Source organism: Lepidochelys kempii, chromosome 2, assembly GCF_965140285.1.
Source record: "Lepidochelys kempii isolate rLepKem1 chromosome 2, rLepKem1.hap1, whole genome shotgun sequence".
Lineage (NCBI taxonomy): Eukaryota > Metazoa > Chordata > Testudines > Cheloniidae > Lepidochelys > Lepidochelys kempii.
Window position 1 is genome coordinate 247,740,242 of NC_136381.1, and position 27,903 is coordinate 247,768,144.

The 27,903-nt window shown below is 39.9% G+C and overlaps 2 protein-coding genes across 12 annotated transcripts in view; one reads left to right on the forward strand and one right to left on the reverse strand.

The window, feature by feature from the left end:
• IDI1 (isopentenyl-diphosphate delta isomerase 1) lies at positions 1-15,533 on the forward strand. 11 transcript variants are annotated; one of them, XM_073334481.2, is made up of 6 exons: positions 1-163; positions 3,185-3,348; positions 4,358-4,450; positions 8,054-8,184; positions 10,175-10,431; positions 15,076-15,503. In XM_073334481.2, the coding sequence occupies exons 1-6, from the start codon at positions 39-41 to the stop codon at positions 15,101-15,103; spliced, it is 798 nt and encodes a 265-aa protein (XP_073190582.1). In that variant the 5' UTR covers positions 1-38; the 3' UTR covers positions 15,104-15,503. The 11 variants fall into 11 exon arrangements, with proteins under 11 accessions (XP_073190582.1, XP_073190583.1, XP_073190579.1 ...); XM_073334482.2 differs by having other exon boundaries at positions 2-163; positions 13,138-15,533; XM_073334487.1 differs by lacking the exon at positions 15,076-15,503 and adding an exon at positions 1,502-1,545 and having other exon boundaries at positions 75-163; positions 10,175-12,855.
• Positions 11,282-27,903, reverse strand: part of GTPBP4 (GTP binding protein 4) — a 22,539-nt gene continuing 5,917 nt past the window's right edge. Inside the window, exons 6-17 of the mRNA XM_073334477.2 lie at positions 27,474-27,566; positions 25,271-25,462; positions 25,119-25,184; positions 24,224-24,313; positions 23,347-23,457; positions 21,840-21,917; positions 21,663-21,714; positions 20,932-21,032; positions 18,850-19,047; positions 17,407-17,472; positions 15,796-15,939; positions 11,282-15,020 (exon numbers count right to left, since the gene is read on the reverse strand). Coding sequence (XP_073190578.1) covers positions 14,868-15,020; positions 15,796-15,939; positions 17,407-17,472; positions 18,850-19,047; positions 20,932-21,032; positions 21,663-21,714; positions 21,840-21,917; positions 23,347-23,457; positions 24,224-24,313; positions 25,119-25,184; positions 25,271-25,462; positions 27,474-27,566 — 1,344 coding nt within the window. The 3' untranslated portion in view covers positions 11,282-14,867. The remainder of the gene's footprint in view (positions 15,021-15,795; positions 15,940-17,406; positions 17,473-18,849; positions 19,048-20,931; positions 21,033-21,662; positions 21,715-21,839; positions 21,918-23,346; positions 23,458-24,223; positions 24,314-25,118; positions 25,185-25,270; positions 25,463-27,473; positions 27,567-27,903) is intronic.

Genomic DNA, 27,903 nt, shown 5'->3' on the forward strand with positions numbered 1-27,903 from the left:
TCCGGGCGCTGCTATTGGCGGGAGCGGGGTGACGGGCGATGTGGCGCGCGCTGTCCGGGTTTGTGGCGGCGGTGGGTGGCAGGGGCGCCGCGCGCTCTCACGCCTCGCGACTGCCCGCCGGGAGCCTGCTGGGACAGGAGGCCCGGGCCGACAGCCCCGCGGGGTGAGTGCAGCGGCGGCGCCTGCCGCAGCGTCTCTGGCCGGGGGGGGGGGGGGCGATGGGGGAGGAGTAATGGAAACGGAGTGGCGGGGCGGGGCGCTAACGGGAGCAGACCTTGGGCATGGTCTGGACAGGGGTTGGTGATGTAGAGTATGCGGGGGAGGCGGGGGGTAGGAGTGGGAGTGTCAGGGGACAGGAGGGTGGGGGTGTCGGGGTAGGAGGCTACGGGGTGGGGATGTGGCGGGGGATGGGAGTGGGGGTGTCAGGGGGTAGGAGGCTACGGGGTGGGGATGTCGGGGGGGACGGGAGTGGGAGTGCCGGGGTAGGAGGATAAGGGGAGGGGATGTCGCGGGGGACGGGAGTGGGGGTGTCAGGGGGTAGGAGGCTACGGGGTGGGGATGTGGCGGGGGATGGGAGTGGGGGTGTCAGGGGGTAGGAGGCTACGGGGTGGGGATGTCGCGGGGGACGGGAGTGGGGGGTTAGTCGGGGATAGCAGGATGGTGGTGGGGATGCCAGGGGACAGGAACTGAGGGGTGTCAGGAATTAGGAGGATGGGGGGTGTCAGGGTTGGGGAGGGTCTCACACCAAGGTCTCCCAATCTCTTTATCTGACTTCCTATAGGGTCTGCTACTGAGCTCTCTGGGATTGGGGATGGGGTGTCGGGGAGGGAGGATGGGTGATATTGGGGACTGGGGTGGGGTTGGGAGTGTCAGGGGAACAGGGGCTTAAGGGGATGGAGGTGGGGTTGAGGGGATTTTGCGTGGAAGGGCCTTTTACACCCCTGGCTCTTTCTAGTGCGGGTGAATCTTCTCCTTAGCTGTAACTCCTCATCCACTTCATCTGGTCCCAGCCTGAGGCCCCAGGAGTATCTTTCTGTGCTGGGTGTTTTCTTGCGATTGCGTAGGTTGGTGTGTGAGGCTGGCACTGTTGCAGTGGGACCAACCTTCTCATGGAGAATTTGGATCATCTCTCTGAAGGGTTGTTGTCACCATCATCTTAAATCATACCTCAGTCGGAGACCTGCTTCTCAGTGTTGCTGGCAATACTGAAGAGTCCCTGTAACTGAGGGAGATTAAAGGAAACTATTTCCTTGATACATTTGATGGTATTCGTTGTCTAGTCGTCATCACTGTTTCCACTCGGTAGTGTGGGTTTGTCACAAAGCAAAAATGAAACAATTTTTTAAAATTGCAAAAGGTGACTGTAAAACCCTCAGTCATTTGTAGGAGCCTTAGGGGCAGACAAATCACCTATAACTAACTTTAATTCCTTTTTTTAAAAGTATAACTTGATTTGTAGCACTAGTAAAGTCTCTATACAAACTTATCACACCTTGGGCAGATCGTGCAGCACTTTGGGCGCAGGAAAAAAACAGGATGAAAAAGGTATTTAATTAGAAAATTGTTTAGAATCCACTGCCTCATGTTAGTTTCTGGGCATATTGCACCTCAGACTCCTGCTCTCTGCTCTGTCTCATTATTACTACACTGCGATAAGACATCTCATAGTGGTCTCAGAACCCTGGCTCCAGTCCAAGCCTGATCATCTACACTGGAATTTTTAGCCCCACAGCTCAAGTTCTATTAGACTAACTCAGATGACCCTGGCTCTAAGACCCAGTTCTGTGAGTTATTTTTATCACAGTGTAGATGTACACTCTGAGCACGCACCCTCTTGGTTTCGGGCCTGTAGTTGTCATGTGTCTCTCAGGGTGGAATCATGCAATTCTCCCACTCTGACAGGGCCCTAAGTTGCATTTTTCTGTGTATGAACTGTGATTATCTCACCAGATCTGACTTAATGTCCAGACTGCGATTCTGTTCCCTCTGTGGGGCAATGACAATGGTAAATCAGTGACCAAACAACCTCCTTAAAGCAAGCATTTCATAAAAAAAAATCTTAAAAATCTTAAAACAGATTGTACATGTTTACCTTATCAGATTTTTAACCATCTTTCACATGGAGACCCTGGTAGATATGACTTCTTATAGTGTCTTCCATTGAGCTTCTCTCTGTCTCAGCTCGTCTCCCTACTCAGAGCTTACTAACAACTCCCAAAGCCAGGGGTGGCCAACCTGAGCCAGAATTTACCAGTGTACATTGCCAAAGAGCCACAGTAATAGGTCAGTAACTCGCCATCAGCTCCTCCCTCCGAGCACCTCCCGGGGAGGAGTGAGGGCATGGCAGGCTCTGGGGAGGGGGCAGAGTGGAGGCAGGGCCTGTGGCAGGGCCACGGGTTGAGCAGTGAGCACCCCCAGCACATTGGAAAGTTGGCGCGTGTAGCTCCAGACCCGGAGTCGGTGCCTATACAAGGAGCCGCATCTTAACTTCTTAAGAGCTTCATGTAGCTCCAGAGCCACAGATTGGCCACCCCGCCCTAGGCAGTCTGGCAACTCCACCCTCTTTTGCAGGAGTCATGTCACTTTTTAGCCATTTGTAGTCCTTTGACCTGGTAATCTCTAGCTTTGGCAAAACAATCTTTGTAACTTGTTGGAGACTGAGTCCTTGAATCTACCAGATTGCCTCATTGTCTTTCATGTCCTTGGGAGTTCCTATCTGGGAAGCAACTGTGCCCCCTTCACATACATATATGTACATATGGTCCAGGCCATATGATTAGTTTACAGAATCTGGTTTGGGCAAGCTGATCTGTACCATATGACGCAGGATTTCCTATATCAGATCAGAGATCCAGCGTCCTTCTAGGGCTAATACCTGCTCTTTCAGAGAAGAGAGACAAAAATCCATAAAGCATCTAGCTAATATTGCAGTACAGTACATATTGTGGGGTAGCCAATACCTTCATCTCTGAGCCAATCCATTTACATTTATCAGAATAAAGTTTGCTTATCCTTCTCTAAACAAAATAATAACTAATTGTAAAACTATCCGCAGTATTAGAGTCTACCACCTATGGCAGCAAATTCTGAAGGCTGAACATGTGATGTGTGAAATATTCTAACTTCTAAATTTGCTGGCCCTCAGTCTCATCAAGTGATTGTCTCTTTTGATCACTGTTTTCAGTAGAAAGAGAAGTACCACAGCTATGCCTGAAGTAAACACAGATAATCTTGATGAGCAGCAGGTGCAGCTTTTGGCAGAGATGTGTATCCTTATTGATGAAAATGACAAGAAGATTGGTGCAGATACCAAGAAAAACTGCCATCTGAATGAAAACATTGATAAAGGTACAGTTTAAATTGATAGGAAATCATGTTAATAATTGTATGATATATTTAAATAAACATAAACCTGGCCTTGAAGAGTTTACAATCTAATTTCAAAGCAAGATGCTACAATGGGAACAACAAACAATTGGAGGCAATAAGGAAGGGAGAATAAAGATAATAGTACTAGGAACATGTGGCTGTGAACATTTAGCAAGGTGCTTTTGACTCACTTAGATTTTTTTTAACTTACAAAACATAAGCAAATAGATATATTATAACAAAATAAAAGTCTTAGAAGACAGTAATTAACTTTTATTTTAGTAGGTTTATTTTTTCAAACGGCAAAATGTAACCACTTCACAGAGGGGAGTTAAAAGGGAATTTGTCTCAATTTTATATGCTGGTTTGTGTCTACTAGAAACAGTCTGTATACTTCTTGAATGCTTATCCTTTTTATTTTTGGTGGCCCAATAAATGGTATTTCATGTAAGGTTTGCAGATTGCTTTTGTGTACTCACAGTAACAAGGAGCTTGTCCTGGAGAAGGACAGAGAGCTAACACTTTTGGGAAAGTTCTGGTTTTACATTCTACTACTTATTCTATGCACATTATTGAGAGCTGGATGCCTTCCAAAGTAAAGTTTGGGATTTTAAGAGCCTGTTCTACATTATTTCTCTCTGATATAAAATCTCACATAAGGACTAAGCCCCGGTAGTGACTTGCCCAAACATGCCTTAGATAAACTTCCTTCAGAAACATTGAGCTTAATTGTAATAAGATATTGGAAGCAGATACTTAGAAATTTGTGCATGTATAGGAATAGGAAAAGCTAACATTTAACACAGGTCAAAATACAAAATCGAAAGTGTTTCTTTTTTTCCACTTCTTAAGAAAAGTTTCTAGTACGTAAGATTGAGGAAAAAAACCTTTCAAAGATGAACCTATTCTGGTTCCGTGATCTTTGCTATTGTACTTGCAGTTCTTTTTTAATCAGAGAATAATACTCATGTTTTTATGTCTGTTTTAGGATTATTGCACCGAGCTTTCAGTGTTTTTTTATTCAATACAGAAGATAAGTTGCTATTGCAACAGAGATCAGATGCTAAAATTACTTTTCCAGGTTCGTATGTAAACATTTCTTGCTAAGGTAAAAAGCTGTGTTTGTGCCCCTCTTTCATTTCCCACCATAACTTCCTCTACAGACTTTAAGATCAGTTTCCTTGGGGAGAGGAGAGAAAGTTAATTAGTTTTGGGCTTTTCCAGAGGATGAAGCCAATGTATAGGCACATCAGCTTCTTGCATTAGAGAATAATTATAGCATGGATTAGAGACCTGTTGGGAGAGATTGTCCAAGAACATGTGCAGACATGTTTATGCAGGTCCAGGGAGTGCTTGTAACTAACTTTTTCAATAGAGAAGAGCTAGAAAGCAAAGTGGGAAAGTCATGCAACTACCTGTGCAAATGGAATTTGATCCTTTAGATTCTACTTGGAAAGAAGTGCAACTGAAGTTTCTCAGGAAAAAAAATATTTAGCTGTTGGAAGACGATCCTGAGTTGAATCTGAAAACTGACTCCTTTTACTTGACACTGCTCTTTTAGTGGTTCTTTCCACCCCCCTCATAAGGTAGCAAAAATACTGCTTTTGATCAAAAGGTACCGTGCCCCTATCGCACGATCTAGAGAGGCTCTGCACTGAGTGTGCGTATCTCAGGGCAGATTGTCAAAAACAGAACGGACACCCCAGACTGTTGGTATGTACTATAATTAGATTTCACCAAGCCAGTAACAAAAGTGAACTCCTAGATCACTGTATCTATCAGTGTTTCCATGGAGTCACAGTCCCCTTAGACTCTCCAGTCTATCTTGCTGTCCAGGCAAGCTGGACTTAGTGATAAATGGTCACTTACACCAAAATATTCAGGTTGCTCCCAGTTCCAAGAAGCCAGTCACTTACCCCAGATCAACTGGTACTTTAGATCTCATGTCAAAGACAATAGAATATAGAATCATAGAATATCAGGGTTGGAAGGGACCTCAGGAGGTCATCTAGTCCAACCCCCTGCTCAAAGCAGGACCAATCCCCAACTAAATCATCCCAGCCAGGCTTTTGTCAAGCCTGACCTTAAAAATATCTAAGGAAGGAGATTCCACCACCTCCCTAGGTAACGCATTCCAGTGTTTCACCACCCTCCTAGTGAAAAAGCTTTTCCTAATATCCAGCCTAAACCTCCCCTACTGCAACTTGAGACCATTACTCCTTGTTCTGTCATCAGCTACCACTGAGAACAGTCTAGATCCATTCTCTTTGGAACCCCCTTTCAGGTAGTTGAAAGCAGCTATCAAATCCCCCCTCATTCTTCTCTTCTGCAGGCTAAACAATCCCAGTTCCCTCAGCCTCTCCTCATAAGTCATGTGTTCCAGTCCCCTAATCATTTTTGTTGCCTCCACTGGACGCTTCCCAATTTTTCCACATCCTTCTTGTAGTGTGGGGCCAAAAACTGGACACAGTACTCCAGATGAGGCCTCACCAGTGTCGAATAGAGGGGAACGATCACGTCCCTCGATCTGCTGGCAATGCCCCTACTTATACATCCCAAAATGCCATTGGCCTTCTTGGCAACAAGGGCACACTGTTGACTCATATCCAGCTTCTCGTCCACTGTAACCCCTAGGTCCTTTTCTGCAGAACTGCTGCCGAGCCATTCGGTCCCTAGTCTGTAGTGGTGCATGGGATTCTTCCGTCCTAAGTGCAGGACTCTGCACTTGTCCTTGTTGAACCTCATCAGATTTCTTACCTGAAGGCAGTTCTGTAACAAATTAATTAAAGGTTTATGAACTGGGAAAAAGAAATAAGCGTTATTGGCAGGTTAAAGCAAGCCAACATATATATGCAAATGAGTTGCAATCTAAGTCCTAAGAGTGACAGAGCTGTAATAAGCGTTATTGGCAGGTTAAAGCAAGCCAACATATATATGCAAATGAGTTGCAATCTAAGTCCTAAGAGTGACAGAGCTGTAGTGATCTATCAATTTAACGTATCTTTCAGGGTGGATCCAGGTGTAACTCCTGGGGGTCTCTGGCCCTGTGAGAGTTCAAACAGCAAAGAGATGGAAAATTTTGTTCAGTCTTCGTTTTATTTCCTTCATTCAGCCTCCAGTTCCATAGGATGAGTGTCCTTGCATGTAGCATTTCCAAGGTGTGATAGGGCCCTTCACCAATCCTTTGTATTGCACTGTTCCTTGATGTCCCATCTGATTTTGATGGTTATTCTGAGTGGGCAGGAGACACTCTTCCCATCGGAGTTCAAATTTAAAGCAAATATTTTCAAAGTTATAAAGCAAAACTTTTGTATTTCCTTACAGCATGAAATACAGACATTACAAATAAAATGAATGCATGCAGCAACTAACAAACATACTATAGAGTCTAAGCCTGGGGTAATCAATAGGCGGACTGTGGGCCAAATCCAGACTATCAGACACTTTTGAATGGACCACAAAATTTGTTTATTTACTACTTATAATTATTGTTACTGTGGTGTGAAAAATGTTTCTTTGTAGTCTGAACCTTGACCGTGAAATTTGGACCTTGGAAAAAAAATAGACTAACCTTGGTGCAAGCACTAAATACAGTCTTAGAAAACTAATACTGATTTTAAGCAACGCTAACACATAAGTGAGATGGTCCGGTCTGTATAGCTATGAGTTTGTCAGTTTTTAGCTAATGCCTGGAGCTTTAGCAAGACCTGGCACCTGGCCTGCCAGCGTCACAGCCATCTGCAACCTCCCTCTTTTTATCCTTTCATGCTTTGGTCTTTTTTCTCACCCTCTAGTTCTTTATTAATGTCAAAACAATAGGCAAGACAACTTACAGAGAAACCTAAATATGCCTGTTTCCATTTAGAACTGTGAAACTCATCTTAGACTTGAAAATGTCTAAATCTTGTCTGCTCCAGAAAAATCTCATTGTATTATGAGATTGCTGCTTCAGTCAAAGCAGTCAGGCATGTGCTTTGCACCTGGGTTTTAATGATTATTTAGACTGGTTTGGTCACCAAGCAGCATTTACCATGCTACAATATCTGTAATTAATGTGAAAACATTCAGTGCAGTGGGTGGGTGCTCTTTTCTACCAATCTAAGGGCTTGTCTATGCAACTGCTAAGTTTGCAGCAAGCTAAGGTTTGAATCTACTCCTGCCATGGGTTAAGTATGTATATGGACCCTGGTGCACCTTGATCTACGTCATTTTGAAACTGGAGTAGATTAAAACGCTCTTGGGCAGTGTGTGGCAGCAGGGTCCACATGAATACTTAGTGTGCAGCAGCCTAGCATGTTGTTAATCAAACTTTTAGACACTCCAGGTAAAGTCTACAGGATAAACAATGCAGAGGGTTTTGCCAGCTGATCTTGCAACACTAGATGAGATCCTCTGGGGAGACAGCATTTGTTATCCAAGGTGATAATGCAGCACAAATAAGGCACTAACATGCAAAGTTAGGTTAATTTTAACTTCTGTTAGAAATATTTGATTAGGGGAAATCTGTTTCTGTTTTTTCTCAATCACAAACAAAGGGATTAGGAAAGAATGCTCAAGCTTTAAAGTGGAGGGTGTTTAGACATCTTTTTAAAAAAACAAACGGACTGGTGATGCAGCTGTTCTATACTAGATTTCTGCAATGTATTTTGCTGTTCTGAACACTGACTACACAAACTTTTTACAGATTGTTTTACCAACACTTGCTGCAGCCATCCACTAAGCACCCCACTAGAACTGGAAGAAAATAATGCCCATGGTGTTCGGCGAGCAGCACAGAGGCGATTAAGAGCAGAGTTAGGAATTCCTCTGGAACAGGTAACAGAGTGTGTCACTACAGATTAATAATTTACCTGAAGAAAAATTATTGAACAGTAAACTTTTGAATTTGGCACAAAGTAACTACCTGCTAGGATTTGTAATCAAAAGCTTACACTGAAGAGGAATTAAACTGTTGAATCTTGTAGGTCTAGTTGCTTAGGGAATAGATGTAAATATTGGTGAGTCAATTGGCACAAGTGTCTTCCAGATTCTAAAAGTCTTGTCCAGCTGCCTACTAAAGTATCCTGGAAGGCAGCGCATAAAGTAGAGACATAGGATTCCAAATACAGTGTTTAAAATCAAAATTATTTACAAGAATCTGAAATAAATATTGCCATCTATTGTAAGTTACTGTAAATTAACAGTCATTGCCAAGAAACCCAACTGACTGTTAGCTGCCTTTGGTGTGTTTTATATTCTACAATGAACACAAGTTTGTGAGATACTTGTTGAAAAATATCCTGTTCTCTCTCTCTCTCCCATAACTGGACCCAAATACTTTAATCCTTGATACAGTACCAGAGCAATAAAATAAATTGTTCGCAAGAAAAAAGGATCCTTCAAGAATACTTCTTCCTTCAACCTAAATATAAGGCAAAGAGTAAATAACATTGTGCAAAGTAAGACTTCATTTCAGTTTAAATCCTCTGTTTACTAACATGGGAAAGGACATTTAATCACCAACCTTAAAAAGTTGGACAACAATATTACAATGATTTTAAAAATACAAATTGGCAATGAGGGGTAGGGCTGCTGTACCTAGTCAATTATGAAAGTTGAAAGGGGTAACAAGTAGGATACCTGCCCGAGTCCCCTGGCAGTGTTGGGTTTTTTTTATAATTACTTCACTATTTAAAAAATGTTTCTTCTGTTCCCATGTAGAAAAACCCACACAAAACCAGAAAGCATACTGGTGTATAGGGAAACAATGAAGCCAACTCAACAGGAGTGCTGTCACATGCACCAAGTTGGACAAAAAAAAGTGGTTTTTTTGCCTCTGTGTTTTAAAAATAAGCTTCAAACTTTTTTCCAGACCAAAAATGTATGTTGGAGTGTTTTTTAAACTGACAGTGTCCCTTCAGAAAGGTGATGCATAACGGTCTTGTTTTTTCCACTTCCAAAATATATTAATTAAAATGTCTTGCTGTATAGAATTATAGAATCATAGAATATCAGGGTTGGAAGGGACCCCAGAAGGTCATCTAGTCCAACCCCCTGCTCAAAGCAGGACCAATTCCCAGTTAAATCATCCCAGCCAGGGCTTTGTCAAGCCTGACCTTAAAAACCTCTAAGGAAGGAGATTCTACCACCTCCCTAGGTAACGCATTCCAGTGTTTCACCACCCTCTTAGTGAAAAAGTTTTTCCTAATATCCAATCTAAACCTCCCCCACTGCAACTTGAGACCATTACTCCTCGTTCTGTCATCTGCTACCATTGAGAACAGTCTAGAGCCATCCTCTTTGGAACCCCCTTTCAGGTAGTTGAAAGCAGCTATCAAATCCCCCCTCATTCTTCTCTTCTGCAGGCTAAACAATCCCAGCTCCCTCAGCCTCTCCTCATAACTCATGTGTTCCAGTCCCCTAATCATTTTTGTTGCCCTTCGCTGGACTCTCTCCAATTTATCCACATCCTTCTTGAAGTGTGGGGCCCAAAACTGGACACAGTACTCCAGATGAGGCCTCACCAATGTCGAATAGAGGGGAACGATCACGTCCCTCGATCTGCTCGCTATGCCCCTACTTATACATCCCAAAATGCCATTGGCCTTCTTGGCAACAAGGGCACACTGCTGACTCATATCCAGCTTCTCGTCCACTGTCACCCCTAGGTCCTTTTCCGCAGAACTGCTGCCTAGCCATTCGGTCCCTAGTCTGTAGCTGTGCATTGGGTTCTTCCGTCCTAAGTGCAGGACCCTGCACTTATCCTTATTGAACCTATCTCCCTATCTCTTACTGCTGATTAGTTAATTAAGGATTTTGGTTTTAGGTAACTCCAGAAGAAATCTCCTATCTAACGCGAATTCACTACAAGGCCCGCTCTGATGGGATCTGGGGAGAACATGAAATTGATTACATCTTGTTTGTGCGGAAGAACGTAACACTGAATCCTGATCCGAATGAGATCAAAAGCTACTGTTATGTGACACAGGAAGAACTAAAACAGCTCTTGGAAAAAGCATCAAAAAATGAAATCAAGATTACTCCATGGTTCAAATTAATTGCAGAGACTTTTCTTTTTAAATGGTGGGATAACCTGCATAATTTAAATAGATTTGTGGATCATGAAAAAATACACAGAATGTAAAAAGCTCTAAGTGAATGTAGTGGTGAGGGATAACAGTGGGATGCTGTCTTAATAGCAGTAAGGTGACTTTTAATTCTTAAGGTTTTGAATACTGACAAAAATGGTACATGAGCAGTACCTATTGTAGGAATTTCTGTTCCTATGCATAGTGATGTTGTTTCAGTTGGGCTGGGTTTTTTGTGTTTTTTTGATGGGGCGGGCAGAGCTGTTGGGTTGTGGGTTTTTGTGTTAATTTACAGCTGAACAACAGTGCTGGCCTGACAGCATGGGTAATTTAAGTCCTCTTTTCAGAGCAGGCAAGCTGTGGTGTTACCCAAGTACTGAGAAAAGTTTTGAGTGTAAAGCCAGCCTTGATGACTATAAGTAACAGTAGGTATAGTATGAACTTGTTTGGGGCTTAATGAATACTAAGACAGAAAGCCTGTGTAGAAAATAAATTGTAAACCTTTATTTTGAGGGGCACTGAAATACATTTAATAAGGCTTATCAGATAAACACAAATAGGCAACAGCAAAGTAAACTTCCCTGCATTGCCTTTCCATGCAGTGCCTATAACCTGACTGGGAGTGATGCTCTCTAATGCATGGAGGATAATCCAGTCTCTAACTACATTTAGTTCAAAGAAAAGGAGTACTTGTAGCACCTTGGAGGCTAACATTTATTTGAGCATAAGCTTTCGTGAGCTACAGCTCACTTCATCGGATGCACGTAGCTCACAAAAGCTTATGCTTAAATAAATTTGTTAGTCTCTAAGGTGCCACAAGTACTCCTTTTCTTTTTGCGTATACAGACTAACATGGCTGCTACTCTGAAACCTCCATTTAGTTCAGTCTCCACTGTGACAGTAGATATGTGCCACTTCTGAAATAGACACCCAGCCACTTACAATTAATCTGACACATCTTCCAAACTCAATTTATGGAGGCAGATAGGTTAAAGGAATTTTGTCAATGTGTATTTATACTAGTTCAAGTTACACTGTTTAACTAGCATCTCTTCATCTTTTATAAAAACCTATGGCTTGTTGATTCCTCTGTTGCTTTTAAGATTTTTCATCAAGGATTTCCCTAGTAAATGCTATCAAATGCACAAAGTAAACAAATCAAACTTCACAACTATGTCAGTCTCAGTAATACTTTAAATTTTCATTACAACTTCTGAAAATGTAAGTTACACAAACGCATGGGTATGTTACATGAAAAGCACCTGGAGTGACTGGTTCCTCTGCTCTTTTGTAAAAGTGTGAAGTAGAATACTAATATCACTGAACACTTCCACTGTTTAATATTTTAACATTTTATTGGTATTCTAAAGCAGAAAATGGAATTTCAACTTAGATGTTTTCATGTAGGGCAACTACAATGGAAATCTGTTTGTTCTTGCCTAAAAAAAGTGAATGACAAGGCTGTTAACTGTAGTCCTTAAAAGGACATTTAGGATCACAGAAAGAAGTGTGACTTAACCATTGTTAGAATGTAAATATAAGAACCTTGGTAATTCACTGAGTTCTTTGAACTTAAATGCACTTAAAATTACTATTGGTGGTGTGATAGGAGTCTTGTACAGTGGAAGACAGTAAAACTAGGTTGTGGGTTCTCCATTAGAATCAGAAAGCAAAGAAAGCAGTACTACCTTTAACTAAACCTTTCAAGAAAAAGGTAACACCTTGTGACCCCATGACATCTTCCCCCTTCTCTTTAGTTGAGCAGCCTTGAAGTGTTGTAGAGGATGAGGTAGCATCATTTCTAAAATTCCTCTGATAACAAAAATAAACATTATCTTCTACATGAGCTTTTGAGAGTGGTTGTATTTTGGGTCAAGCCACCATTGCCACTGTTCTTCACTACTGATTTTAGTCAACTGTTTTCCTGGTTCTTTAGTTTCCTCCCCTTCAATTTACATTGTGGGCACCAAAATGGAACTGCAACCCCCCTGAAACTGAGCCTACAGTTCGTACAAGCAGATCATGGAATATCAAAACACTTATGATTTGAATTATTGAGAGGTTGAAAGGAGAGCTGTTTTGGCTGATAAGTTAGGTAACAATCTGAGCAGACAGTGAAATTAAGTCAAACATTTATCCTGAAGGCCTGCCTTTAAATACAAAGTACATGTTACTGTAAAGATGTATATCTTAAAAGCATATGAACTAAAATATTGTTTATTCAGGTAGTAGTTTTTTCAGACCAAAACTAGAAGATAAGGTTTTTTGCTCAGTGGGATCTGAATTGAGACAACTTAAGTGTAAGAGCTCTAATAGCATTAAGAACTGAACATTAAATTCTGCCTTCTGTAAAATCCACTCTGCTTCAGTGAAGTCAGTGTAATTGTAGGAGCATAAGAAAATAAAATTTCACAAGTTATCCCTATGTCTTTTCTCTATCGGACCCTGACAGTCACAGTGGGTAAAACTGCTGGCATTCCAGGAGAAAAGTGACAGTATGCAATTGCCAGTTACATTACCCATTGTTAATGTGTAATGTAAATCTGTTGCTTTTCAGAAATGAAGGGAATATGTTTAACGCACAAATGTTTCACTAACATTAAAAAATGGGGAAGAAATACAACAGTACAAACCATCACAACTAGTGCTTCATTACTGTATTGTCAGTGAAAGCTAATCATGTTCTTTAACATTAAAACAGGAACTGAAGTATCAGTGGAGAGGACATCTGCTGAAATTGCATTTGTGTACATCTAGAGACATTTCACTGAATACCCCCTTAAACTAAAGAAATATTTCACTAAAAGTGTCCTATTAACTGCTTTTGAAGATACTACATGAAGTCTGATTATCAGAATGAAACCAAAGATGGGGAAGACCATTCTACTCCATAGTAGAGGGATGTTACAATAAACTAAACTATAAAAACAGTTCAATAATGGAAAGTGCATGCTGCTTATTCGATTCATTAAACAAATAGATTAAAAAAATACATCCCACTCATGCAACAGAGTTCCCATCCCAATTCAAATGAAGGGATGAAAGGCACTGCCAACTACTTAAAGACAAGATTATCTCTTTGGTATAAAAAATAGCAGATTCAGCAATTGGGAGAGTACATCTTGTCTGGAACAAATACTGAAGCCAAAGACCAAAGTTTCAACATGTCAGAACAAAAGTACTATAGCTAAATTTGCCCTGATTTTGGCCAAGGTGTAAAAGGCAAAGTTCTAGTCTCCCCTTTCTCAACATTATACTCTTGCAAGTTTTAAATTATTATACACATTTTAATCAAATTCTTATGCCAAAATATGTCCTTATACTAGTGCTGGAGGTTTTAACATCCACATTTTTCTTTATACTATACATAATGAGGCTACCATGTGTGTTAGGGGACGTGGCAGGGAAGACGGGCTTGGTTGTCAGACAGAGATAGCCAGTATCACTCAGCCCTTCTGACCATCAACAGTTTTCCCAGTGCCAGAAGAAATTATACTTGCTATTTTATTTTAGGGTTGTAGAGAATTAGCGCTGTGCTCCTCTATAGTTTGGAAAGTCTAAGCACACACTCCCCAACACGAAGTCTTTCATGGTTTGTTTTACCTCTATTACTGCAAAAAGTACCTCATTTTAAAAAAATACTTCTACGTTGCAGTGTAAATTAAATTAAATGCCCGAACACAATGGATGAAACAAGCTCCTTCTGAGCTGAGAACAAAGATAACACAGCCTATTGATTTACTAAAGAACATATATTCTTGCCTATTTTTCATTTATAACAGGTCATATGCAAATTAGGTTCAGAAACAAGCAAATGTTTCAATCATGATCATTAAAAAAAAATGTAAGTGCTCTAAAGCACTGGATTTTTTTAAAATTTAAGATACTATTAAAGTCTCCGGCTTTGCATGTGCTGAATAAGTATGTAATCTTATATAACAAGCTATTTGTAATACTGTGCATGTGGCATAATGCTAAATATTACTGTTATTTTGTTATTGGCAATGTATTTTTTGGAACCACTGGGATGTAAAATATCCTTAAGGCCGTTCTAACTGGCCATGCTAATGTAAAGTTTCTCATTACGGTTACAGTTCTTATGACAACAACCCAAGTCCATTTGGGTTTAATACCCTCAACTTCTGTAGTCACTCAGACGGTTCATCTGGACTGATGCCAATCTGATGTCCATTCAAAACTCTGGTTCTAGTGGTGATAGTCAGATCAGTTTCCATGGCCTTACTAACCCACTTTGGCCTATGGAACCAAAATGTCAAACTTTCCCTCTGTACATTTAAATCTAAACAGTTACCAAGGAAAGATTTCTGAATTTCTTTATGATTATTTTTTGTTTCCAGATTATACAATCTACATTTTATTAGGAAAAAAACAAACAGGACAGCAAAGTAGTTTTAATTCAGAAAAATGTTTTTATCTTCTCTGTGTTGTACCAGATTTCCTTTTGCCAGACAGTAAATGTTTGGGTTTAAGGTCAAACACATGCCTATCTGCCTCTCCTTTCTTGCCCAAGCGATTCATTTTCTTTTGAGAATTCTTCATGATAGTCTTAACCTTCTTCACCATCTATATGAAACAGAAACAAACATTTAAGAGAGATTCATTCTTTCTTTCTTCTCAGCAAGAAACTTGAACAAAATTCTATTTAAAAGTCTAGCAAACTCAAATTGCAGAATGTCGGGAAGGAGATATCAAAACAAAGGCCAAGCACAAACCATCATCTCCGCAGTTAGAGACAAAAAGAGGGTTTTCAAGGCCACAGGTAAGAAAAAGTGACAAAGGGGAAACGAATCTCCTTTCCAAACAAAGTTAGTTCAGTTAGAAATTCCTTCAATGAGACGAACTCAGACTAGCATCCTATTTCCAAATATATTAAGAGTGACCTAATGAGATCTTTGGGCATCTAAACATTTAGACACAGGATTTAAGTGTCAGATTATGAGATGTGTGACGTTAATAATGAATTCCATTTCAATTTAGATTGCCTTTACTTCTCAGGTGCCTAAAAATAAATTTAATAAATTCTGAGTGTTACCAAGTGTGTTTTGTGAAAGACATTTTTAAACATTTTGTATTACTACATTTTACTTTATATGTTGTCATTTTTCAGTTTGCATAAGGAATCCGATCAATATCTGATTTTAAATCATGAAGAGCAGACATATCCCCTCCACAAAATATATACTGAAAAGAGATCAGAGCAAAGTTTCATTGAAGATCATTGGAAACTTTGTACAAATACTAAACCTCATCTATATTCTATTAAAAATATCTGTAAATGTGACCATGTACTATAGCAGTTACTGTAAAGTTTAGATAACGTTAATGAACTGAAACAAACCTTTGCATCTCGCAGACCAGAAGTGTCACGTGGTGTGCGAGAGGAACTGCGACTGCGTGCTGCAGACTTAGGGGGTTCAGATTCTTCACGTTTACGTTTCCTAGTAACACTCCTGGATCTTCTTGCTTGGACCACGTAATGTGCCTGAAATTCACAAAGTAATCATTAGAGTTGCTATTGTCTATTTCAAATAGAATAATTTAAAAATCCCTGTAAAAAGACATCCTGTGGCTTCCTGATTCCTACAGCACTCTTGGCTCTTCCTCGTTAAGCTAAAGACCATTGGATAAAGTCCTTAAGTCCACTGTTGATCAAAGCTCTCTGCTGTATTTCCAACAATTCTTATGCAAAACATCACCAAAATGCACTTAGTATCACTCATTCAACATTCTCATACTGATTCCCCTAAAATACCACAATGTCTATCTTTCTGCGCCAGACTTTTGAGGTAGATGACTTCAAAAATATAATTCAGAAAAGTGAACAGATAATAAAGATTGCAGCAGCTCAGCAAAAACAAACAAAAATAAAAATAAACTTTACACCGTGGGGAAACCCAGACTAAGGTAACTACCAGTAGCTTTATATGATAAAGCATGAAAAGGCTTCAAAGTCACGACAACCAGCATCGCTCCACACCAGTCTTAGGCTCCTTCCTCTATAGAGTCTGGCTGAGATAGCAGGCCTTTGGGAAGTATGGCTCCTAAATAAACCTGGATTCCAAGATCTACAGACCATGAGTATTTACTTCAAATGTATAATGGCACCACTTATTATTCCTAACATCTCAACCCCTCATTATCTGAAGACTTTGGGTCTCACCTGAGACCTCTGTATATGGTTGTGCTATATTAGGAGTATAAAAAGGAGTGCTGGGATCTTGTGATACAATAAGGTGGCCCCCAAAATCCAGGGATGGACAATTTACTCCATGACTGCATTACCTGCTAAGTGCTAGTCAGGCACTTAAAGTCATGCCTGAAGAAGAGCTCTGTGTATGCCTGAAAGCATGTCTTCTTTCCCCAACAAACAGTGATCCAATGAAAGATATTACCTCACCCACCTTGTCTCACTTAAAAAACAGTAACTTATGGTGCTGATGTATGATTAGCCTGCTCAATCTGTCACGGTCTTTAAGCCACATTTTTAATGGGCATTTATCCTAATAAATATTTTATCCTCAAAAATTAAAAATACTAAAAAATTGTTGCTCTTTAATTCCGTATCCCCAAAGTAGACTCTTGTACGTTAAGCTTATTCTGGAGAGCTGGAATCCCACCCGAATCAACCTGAGGTGTTCTAATTTAAGACAGCGGTGCCGATACAAGCATAGCATTCTGAACAAAGATGGCAAAGAAATCTTTTCTAGTTAACTAGCCTGGCCTAACAGTAGAGATCAATCAAGCCAGATAAAGCAACAACAGAAGTTCTGCATGCCCACACATGAATGAATGGTCCGGTTCACTCAGTTTATCAACTGTAGAGGTAACTGACATTTTAGGAAGATTTTCAAAGGCATCCAAAAGGAGTTCAGCACACAACTCCAATGGGATTTTCAAACCCTCACTCTTCAAACATACATTTGTAATACTTAATTAGCAAAAGTCTTACTTCATCTTTACCAGCCATGTCAAGACCAAGACTGCTCATTTCCTTCTCTAGTATCTTACGTTGGACCTAAAAAAAAAAGATAATAAAGAAAATGTTTCTTTTAAAAAGGTGGTTCCATATGTTTTCTTAATCAAACAAAATGTCTATGTATTATACATACACCCACCATTATATGGACATATACGTTCAACAAACTGCAGAGCCACATGATAAATGAATTTATCATGCGCTTTTGATCACTTTACTGGCTCTCTGCCCACTAATCCATCTTTGTGGAATTATTTTAATAGTCCAAACTCTACACCGACTTCAAATAGCTGCCAGGTTTTGCTGTTTGTTTTTTAACTCTACTTGTTACATAAATATTTCCTTTTCTTCCCAAAATGTGCAAAATTCCCCTCTTTTACCCAAATTACATATTCACTATTAGCAAAATTCTAACCTAGGATAGTAAGAGTTTTCTAAAAATGTCACAGCTTTACAATATGACTTCTTGCTACCCTGCTGGGCTAGACACAGCTGCTATAATTGGAAAGAGAGTTTCCCGAACTTTCCAAAGGGAACCAGCAATCACTTCCAGCCCAGGAATGGTCTAAAATAATAGACTTTATGTTAGTGACATTTTTATGTATACACTGCTATTTTATATCATTGCAAGAGGTTTTCATGGCTCTCTCCAAGCCACATACAGTTAGACTCATGACAACTAAAGAACACCGGGTTTGCAGGTGAAGAGGGAAAACCAAACCCACTACAAAAATTTTAAATAAATTCCTATGAGTTTTTCTATATCATATATATCATAGTGTGCCATAATGTGATGGTACTACTGGCATTTGTTTGGCATGACCTACATAACTCACTAAAGTAGAGTTTTGGACACAGCAAGCCCAGAGGTAATATGGAGGAGAGAAGGTAGGGAGTGAGCAGCAGGAAAGAAGCGAGAGGGGGCAGAACAACAGGGAAGAAGCCATGCGGAAGATCAGTTCAACTTGTTATAGAACAGCCAAATTGAGGATTATGCTGCCATAATTCTGTTTTAGGTTTTCAGTGTTTTTATGACATCACCAGATCCCCTTAATGGAATTACAGCTCTATTATATAGTTTACCAATTTTTATTTAATAAGCTAAAAGGTCCAAAATGCCAGATCCATTTCTTATGGAGGCTCCCACCCTTTCCCTTGTCCAACATGTCTCAGACTGTTCCTTCTACTGCTTCCCCCATATTTCCACATCTCTTTACCTACCACCACAGTAGCTATTCCTAGAACTCCAGTGGTATTCGTTGAACCTGTTTTTGGCAAGGAATGGAGGAGTAGGGGAGAAAGTGCTACATTGATTGATAGAATCTTGTAACTGAAATCACACCTAATAATGAATCATTTGCCATTTGCATATTATCCATGAACAAGACTATACTACTGAAAGTATTTTATACTTACCCTTCTAGCTGTCCTAGGCATTTTTGGACCCTGAGTATCTTTTTCCTTGGATTCCAAAATTTTTAGTTTCTTTTTTTCTCGAATCTGTTGTGCCAGTTTTCTGATTTCCAACATTTCCTCATCTTCACTTTCTGGTTCACTGTCATATTCCCCAGCAGCTTGCCTCAGCTCTTCCTCTTTCTCTAACTCTTCCAGTTTCTTAAAATGTAAAGAGATCAAATGGAAAACAAGTTATTTGTATCACAGTTCAAAGCAACTGCACCTGTATTTGCCCACAGTGACTCATGAAGGGAACCCACTCTCAGGCTTCCAGCTCCCCAGCCATTCCCCAGAGGCCTGTGTTTTACTCCTGTCTGATCAGAGTATTTCCAGGCTGCATAGTCTGACTATATCGGGTTATCTCAGCAGAGACAAGCTGACCAAGCAGACCTGCTTGCTTTCTCTTCAGAGATGGCTAAAAGTGGGACTGCCACAGTTAGTTACAGTTACCACACAGCTCTTTTAATGTAAGTCTATTTTATTCTTCAAGTAACAAGCACTATAGAGAAAACATTGCATACACGCTAATAAGCTTATCGGAGATCACCGCAACCTAATACTGGTTCCAGCAGAAGCAGCCCTTCTCCAAACCCCACCCAAGAGGTTTCCTTGTAGTTTCAAGTTCATCACCATTTCAGCTCAGAACAAGCACACCGTCTTATGTGGCCTCAGAAGGTGCAGTCCTTCCAATCCTTCCCTAAGGATTGGGACCTTCTGTGGGCAGGGGTCTTGTCCGTTTGCTGGGTCAGAAAGAAGGCCATGAATCTATTTAAAACTAGGCTATTTATCCAAAAATCCATCCTCTGTTGTTCCCTGGAGTATCCAGTTTGAATTAATATATGTGAACCAGTCCAGTGGGGTGGTTTCAAAGGGCTGATATACAGGAGTTGCATACAATTCCACAACACACACACTTTCATTTTTAATATAATGGACTTGAAAGATATTAAACCTAATTCAGCAAGGTTTAACTTAATTCATTAAAGTTTATCTTAATTCCATAAGGCTTGTCTAGGATACTGCAGGATATCCTCAGTCTGTCACAGTCCATATTTAGGATCAGAAACATCTTGTTTATAGTGTTTACCTTTAAAAGGGACACTATCACAACCTTGTGGTCAGACTGTTTCCATGTAAAGAACCTTGATTCAATTTCCAAATGTCAGTCTCACCCTCTGGGCCAGAAGGCACTAGAAAGGCAGCACACTCAGCCCTTGAAGAAGGGAGCAGCTCATGTTACTCTATGATGATCCTTTTAACCACCTTAAGCTCCAGAATGAGTTCCCTGTTATTTCTCCTTGGCTAAACAGGATCATCATGAAACAGAAATGAAAACAGCAAGAGTTCTCCATTGCTTTGTCAAATTAAAAGGATGCTGTCAAACAGTTTAGGATCAACACTCAAACTACTTTAACAGTTTATTCTGGCAGTGAAGGCATAATAACAACAGCAATACTAATTCACTAAAAAAATTATGATCATTCTGTTTCCTCTGTCACTGCAGAGTCAGATAGTGGAAGGAATGCAAGTTCTCTAACAAACCTTATTTTTTAAGATGTTATAATGAAAAAAGATCAACATTGATTCTGATGGCAAAGCAAACTATTTGCTGAGTCACTATAGACAAAACTGCCACTCAGTATGAAAATATCTTTACCTATGATAAATGTTGTGTTCCTTCCAAGAATACACTAAGAAAAGTTACAAAACTATAGTTTAAAGTATCAGGGGGTAGCTGTGTTAGTCTGTATCCACAAAAACAACAAGGAGTCTGGTGGCACCTTAAAGACTAACAGATTTATTTGGGCATAAGCTTCCGTGTGTAAAAAACCACTTCTTCATACTATAAACCACTATATTTTGTTATTTATGAATTTAAGAAACTTCATCAGTTTATGCATGCATATCAGGAGAGAAATAAACTAAAGTTTTACTAACTTTATACATCTGTGGATTCATACTGCTTGAAGACAGAAACACTAAATTCAATGAGAACAGGAGAGAATATCCTCAACAGTGTAAAACAAATAGCATAAAGCTCACCCTCATGATATCTGGATCAATATAATCAGCTATGTTATGTCCTTCCCAGATCTCAGGTATCCTATCATATTTTTCAGATGAATTCATTAGATCCCAGTATTCTAAAAAAAGAAATTACGCAAAATTAACCAATACGTTAACTTGTTGAAACATTTTATAGAAAAATCAAGGATGGGAGAAAATATTTACATCATAATATAAAATACAAGTCTCTCTCTAAAATGTAAGAATTTGATAACATATAGAATCAGTGCCACACAGAACTTTACACTGGAAGTCTTGCCAAACAGTGATGATGCATGTAACACACAAATAATGAGCAATAATAATATAAGTGAAAAAGAACACACTAAATTATTCTCTCCACAAATCAACTATTTCCCGTAAGACAATGATCATGCTAGAATATGTATCAGATATGTTCAAGCAGGACAAAAGAAACAGAAGAGCTGAGTCATCAAGCCATTCATTCTGTTTCAGTAATTCTACAAACTGAAAGACACTCCAAATTACATCACAACACAAGTGAGAGCAGAAAGCCAATTCTTACTAATTTGGAATTAGAGAAGAAGTCTGCTAGTGTTCACTAAAATAGCAGCAGGGACATTTAAGATTGAAATAGTTAGGATAAGATTTTCCTGCTTGAAACTTTCTGCTATAAACACAAAAAGACAACCTCAGCCCAATTTCACTTCTTAAAATAATTATACTGAGACTTGAATAACACTTACTCTGAAGATCCAAAATATAATCATCTCCCATTTCCACTTCAAGATCTCTCTCCTAAAAAGACATACGTAGCATAAATATTGTACTTTTCAATGATCACTCTTTTGTTTTGATTTTTTTAAATTTCACTACTAATTCCTCAATTCAAGGGTGTCAAATCTGTTCTGTAAGCCACTTACCCTCTTCTTTTTAGGTGCATCTACTTCCATGCGTTTCTTACGTGTTACTGCTCCCTCAGGAATGAAAGGTGGCCTTTCCTGAAATTAATGCAATAAACATGATCACAAGAGCATGTGATTCTTTTCTTTTTTAATATAGTGTGGAAATCCCAAATTTTCTGTAATGCAAATAAAATATTGTCACTATATGTTTCTCTGTAAGAAAAAGTTTCAATAATCTTAACCGATTGTGACAGTCTGTATCCCTATGTTCAAGCTTTTTACAAAAACTATAATGCATTTTGTAGAAAATATGCCTTGTCAGGTATCATTTGAAAACTCAGTGTGCTGATCATTTTGTCCTGGTAAAATGTGTGTGGCAATATTGTATGTAAAGTTATAAGATTCTGCTGTATAACATTATTGAGACATATTCCAAGTTTAGAAAAGCAGGCACAAACTGCTTCCCCAAAGTCAAAAGGCAAACCGATACCTCAGCCAGGTTTCAACAAAATTCAATGGACTTTCTTTGGTTAAGCGGCCACTCTTTGGCAGGAAAAGGGTGTGAGTGAGAAAGTTATATCTTGGCAAAAAAAAAAAAAAAAAACAGCTGGAAGTTCCCGTCCCACAGACTGTCTCTCTTGAATCCCAACTGGAGAGGATTCTCAAAAAGGATGAAAAGATATAAAAATGGGGAACAGATGCCCCAAATTATCTCTCCCTTCATCTCTACTCACAGCATCACCACCACCTGAAGGACAAGGAAATTAACACTGAACTGGGGGAGGGATCCTGCCTGAAAGGATTCCAGACTGTAAGACTTAGAAAGCATGTGGTAAAGCAAAGGTTTCTCTTGAATTCATTTAGCTTAAGTTAGGAGTTAATTATGTTCTACCTTTTATTTCTTTGTAACCAATACTGACTTTTATGTCTCATTACTTGTAATCACTTAAAATCTATCTTTCTGTAGTTAAGAAATGGGTTTTTTTATTGTTTTATCTGAACCAGTACGTCTTTGGATTGAAGTGTTTGGGAAACTTCATTTGAGATAAGATTTGTGCATATCATTTCCTATTAACAAAATGATGGACTTTCTATGAATTTGTATTGTCCAGGAGGGTGCTGGGCAGTATGAGACACACATTTCTGGGGCGGGGGAGGGAGGAGAGTCTGGCACTGGGAGTTTGCTGATGTTGCCCTGGTGTAATTCATGGCTGGCTGGCTATAGCACTCATACAGTATAGCTGGGAGTGATTTACATGCTGGAGGCTGTGTGTGAGAAGACCAGGAATGGTTGCTCTTACAACAAAGCAGCATAAAAGACACCCCCGGTCAGAGAATTGAGGGGACACAGCTATCCATCAGTCCAGTTTGTACCCTGGGTAATGTCAAACTGATTCACTATGCCAATACATAAACTGAGATCCTGAAATTCACAGGATTCCAACAAAATGAATCCCCACATTAAGTCAGCAAAGAAGGATGTTCAAAGACTACTGAAAAATATATCCAAATTTTAATAACCTACCTTATTATCTCTTTTGCTTGGTACAGCTAAATGTAGTCGGTTCAGCACTTCATTCACCTTATTTCCTTTCATTTTGGTATCAACACGATGGGACAACAGTCTGTCACAGGCCTAAAAAGGTATAAGGTGTCATTAATTATTGTCGGGGACAGAGAGAAGGCTGCATGATACAGTGATTTAATGCACTGGCTTTTTACCTATGGAGACCTAGTTCAAATCCCATTTTAAGTCACTGTTCCCCCCCGCCACAAAAACACACTTTATTTTAAAACTCAATACAAGAGCAGTTATGTAACAATATTCGTATTTCAGTTATAACTAAATGGGAACGGAATCTCGTACAGTGAGAATCTACAAGCAATACAGAAAGAAAAATCAAAGCAACAAAGGCTTATAGAGGAAAAAAATCTCAGTCAAGTTTGTTGTTTTTTTTTAAAGAAATCTGGAAAATCATGCCAAGGAAATGTGATGAATTATAGTTAAGGATCTGATTGTCATATTGGTTCAATCTTGGATATGGAGTTTGAAAATAGTTTCCAATGTAAGGCACGAGTAATGTCCAGAAAATGGTTCCCAAAAAACAAACGGTCTTCAGATTTATTTCTAGAGATACACAGAACCTTTTCAAAACTGAGCTTTTGCTATTATGTAATATCTAGTGGGCGTGTTTTATTTTTAGCTAAGAACAATTCTCTGCTGGCCCAGACCAAAAGCAGGCCCAAATTAATGATTATCTTTTTTTATCCCCGCTAACAAAAGGTCTGATGGGACAAGAGTTCAAAGTAGGTGGAATTTCCTCATTTGTTATTTCTGTCTAGCAAGAGAGACACTGGTGTAATACTTGTAATTACTTGTGTAAGTAAAAGAAGAAACTCACCTCTGTTTTAACTTTAATCACACCTTCTTCTGTTAGAGTACTTGTCTCTATGACAGGAAATCCTTCCGCTTCTAAATTTTCAAACATTTTCTGAAAAACAAACAGAACACACAAAAATAAAGTAAGTTCTGATTATTTCTTAAAGATCATTGTTTCCAACTCATTAAACAAAGTCAAACTTCTTATCTCGTCTCAAAGTAAAAATTTCTTCTGACATTATTGAGCAACTGTATTAATAGATGTTTTCCTAAAGAGGAACTGCAGAAATTTTGCATATACTAACTTTTACACATAAATGCGGGGATCAGATGTAAATAGTAAGTTAAGTAGCAAATAGAATAAAATATATACCCAGCATTAGCTACATGCTCAGAACGTGTAAAAATCAGGGTAACCTGTGTGCATATGAAAAATCAGGCCTGTTTGTGCAGATACTGCTTCATCCATAACTTCCATTTCGACAGCTCAAGACACCGTGCCTCACACCAGTACCCAGTTGTCTCTACCCAGAAACTGTTAAATGAGGTTCATTGGCCTGTGTTATGCAAGACTTCAGATCAGATGACCCTTTCTGGCCTTACTATCCATGAAACCAAACAGCAGCTATGGGTGCTTTGCACTTATGAAACATCAGGCTAATCTCTCTCACACACATACCCCCGCCCCATACATGGAAATACACAAACACACATCTTAGTAGGTAGTCACAATTTTTATTTTATTTTTTTAAAAAAACAAAAATGAAGACCTACTCACTCTTCATCAGGATATTAAAACTGTCCAATTAAGACATTATACAACGAAGTTCACCCATGCACATTATAACTCGTATTATTCCACGACAGATGCATAGAATGCATTTGTAAATTACGAAAAGAAGAAAAGGCCTTCTAACCTGATTTTCTTCAGGAAGTTCAGAAATCCTTTTCACGTCACACTTGTTTGCTACAAGTATAAGAGGCTAATAGAAAGAAAGTAAACAATATTATTCAGCTTACTGTTCCACATTGTGAAAAGTTAGATTTGACTCATGTAAATCAGATCTACCTTATTAGCAAATAGTGGTTTAATATTTTTGAAGAGTTCTAGCTGCTTCTCCAGACTATGCCCGCACTGCTCAGACACATCCATTACAAAAAGCACAGCAGCACGAAGATGTGCAAGCGCTGTGATAGCCTGCATCTCAATGGTATTCCTTTCTTCCAAAGGATGATCCAAAATACCAGGGGTATCTACCACCTAAAATTTAGATTAACATAATTAGCTCACACCTTAATATAACATATATTAGCCACAGAAGTAATAAGATCGGGGGGGTTAGAGATGAGGGGAGAAAAGTGATATGGACCGATCAATCTTTCACAGTATGTTTGTGATTACTGGTTAGGAAAGAAGCAAAGCAGGAACATATCAAACCTGTCCTCTGCTCCCTACACTGGCTTCCCACAGAATATCAAATCAAGTGCAAGGTCCCTATCTTCATAGCCCCCCATGACCAGGTCCCAGGATATCTAAACAATCATCTAAAGCTTCAGGACAAAGACCATGATCAACAACTATTACTCCTGAGGGAATTCTGCGCCAAAAAAATACAAATCCTGCACATGGTATGTTCAAATTCTGCATATTTTATTTGTCAATAAATAAATGTGGAGGCTCCAAGCATGGCAGTGGGGAGCACAGGCCACTGGCTGAACAAAGGTGGAAGATCACCCCCGTAGCCCCCCCTTCCCTCCGGGACATGGCGGTGAGGCTGCACTCAACCTTGACACAGCACAAGGGCTGGGCCTGCCCTAAAAACACTCAGGGGCCCTGCCCCTCTACTCTAGCTGCCCCAAGATAGTAAGTGAGAGGGCTTCGAGTGTGCGGGGGGAGGGGCTGCGTGCAGGGGTGGGGCTCTGGATATAGGGGGTCCAGCTGATGGGAAAGCAGCTCCCTGCATAGTGGCCCCTTCCCCCAAGGCTGGCGAGTGATGGGGTCACGAAAGTGGCGGGGGGGAGGGAGAGGGAGGAATATGGAGCTTTCTGCAGGGGAACCCCACAGGCGCTCCCTTGCAGGGGAAGAGACAGCCCCATCCTCCTCCATCCCCATCTCAGCTGGGACTAGCAGGTGAGTCTAGCGCAGGGCAGGAGTCACCGGCCGGGGCGTCCCAGCCCTACAGTGATTTACCTCTCTGCCTGCTGCTCCAGGCACCCAAAATGACATGACCGCTCTTACGGCTTACCTATGCTTCCCGATCATTTTCTGCAGGGAAGCAAAGAAATCTGCAGGGGACAGGAATTCTACGCGTGAGTAGTGGCACAGAATTCCCCCAGTAGTAAACTATGCTCTTCTGGCATAATGGAACTCTCAACAATAAGAGTAAAGCTTGTATGTGCGTGAGAGTGCATCTTCTCTGGGGGCAGACTGAGACTGTGGAACGAACACCGCCAGGAACTTAGGAACCTCGCAACTTTCTGCTTCAAGTGCAAAGCACATTTCTTTGACCTGCCTTCTCTAACAGAAACACATAGCAACAAGTACATTTATATTAAAGAGAGAGAGAGACCACCAAAACAATACATTCTACTGCACATGCTTCTTTCTCTGGGGAAAGAATGAGAGAACAAACAACATATGACAGGTGTGTAGTTATGTGGCTTAATATACGACTGGAAAGTGCTCAGATACTATAGTGATAAGCATGGTATAAAAACCTAAAAGAACAGACGCTGACAATAGCAACTATATATATTGTTTCCTTTCAACCACAAGTTTGTAAATTCATTCAAAGTAAGAACATGAAAAATGAATAAGACGACAATAGTATTCGTGTTAAAATAAGATGAGACTGAGTAAGAGATTTGAAATACTTCAAATTATAGTCAGAGAAAAGAGTATCATAGTAATACAAGGAAAGACTACCTGGAGTTTCCGTGCATTTTCACTTGGACTGAATCAGAGGGAGGGAGACCTGCCCTGACCTGATCCAGTCTGGAGATGCATCACTTTCCGTTACTACTCAGGAGTTATGCAAGTGCCCTGTACCTCCCAGCAACTGAAAAACCCCAGGATCTACATTTTTAGAATAGCTTCTGATAGCTGACCTTACTCAGTACATTATGTAAAGAGAGATCTTACACAGCAGTTCTCTAGGTACAGTACTTTTAGAAACAGCCATCAGCAAACAAAATGGTATTCTCAACAGCAACAGGATCCTAACCAATTCATTCCTGTGGAAACAGAGTAGTAAGTTAGCAATAGCTCTTACCTGCCAACGCAGATACCTATAATCCATGTGTCCCACAAAGAGGGATTTTGTGGTAAAGGCATAAGGCTGCACTTCCACATCTGCTCTTGTCACCTTAAAACAAGAAAAATCCCCAAATAAAGATTTTTTTCATTTACTGAGACAATTATTTTCCTGACAGCAGCATATCAATTATAATGCACTTCCTTTACTACACCAAAGTGGTTAGTCTCAATGATTTTCTATAGAAGGTTAATTCACTTTTTGCTCTCTCTGGGAGAAAAATTTCACGACGCTGGGGAAGCTTATGATACAATAAATTGATTTAAAAATAAATCTGTTTTTCATTTCCTTCTACAGCCCTGAGATTCATACTAAATCCCTAACCTTGTATAGAGACCTGCTAGCTAAGATCCTTGGGTAGAGTCCCAATATTTCAAATTATTTAAAC

Coding starts and splice junctions, on each gene's coding strand:
- IDI1 (XM_073334478.1), top strand. CDS start 39: ATGTGGCGCGCGCTGTCCGGGTTTGTGGCGGCGGTGGGTGGCAGGGGC. Junction 3,349..4,357: donor GAATGAAAACATTGATAAAG/GTACAGTTTAAA, acceptor TGTCTGTTTTAG/GATTATTGCACCGAGCTTTC. Junction 4,451..8,053: donor TGCTAAAATTACTTTTCCAG/GTTCGTATGTAA, acceptor AACTTTTTACAG/ATTGTTTTACCAACACTTGC.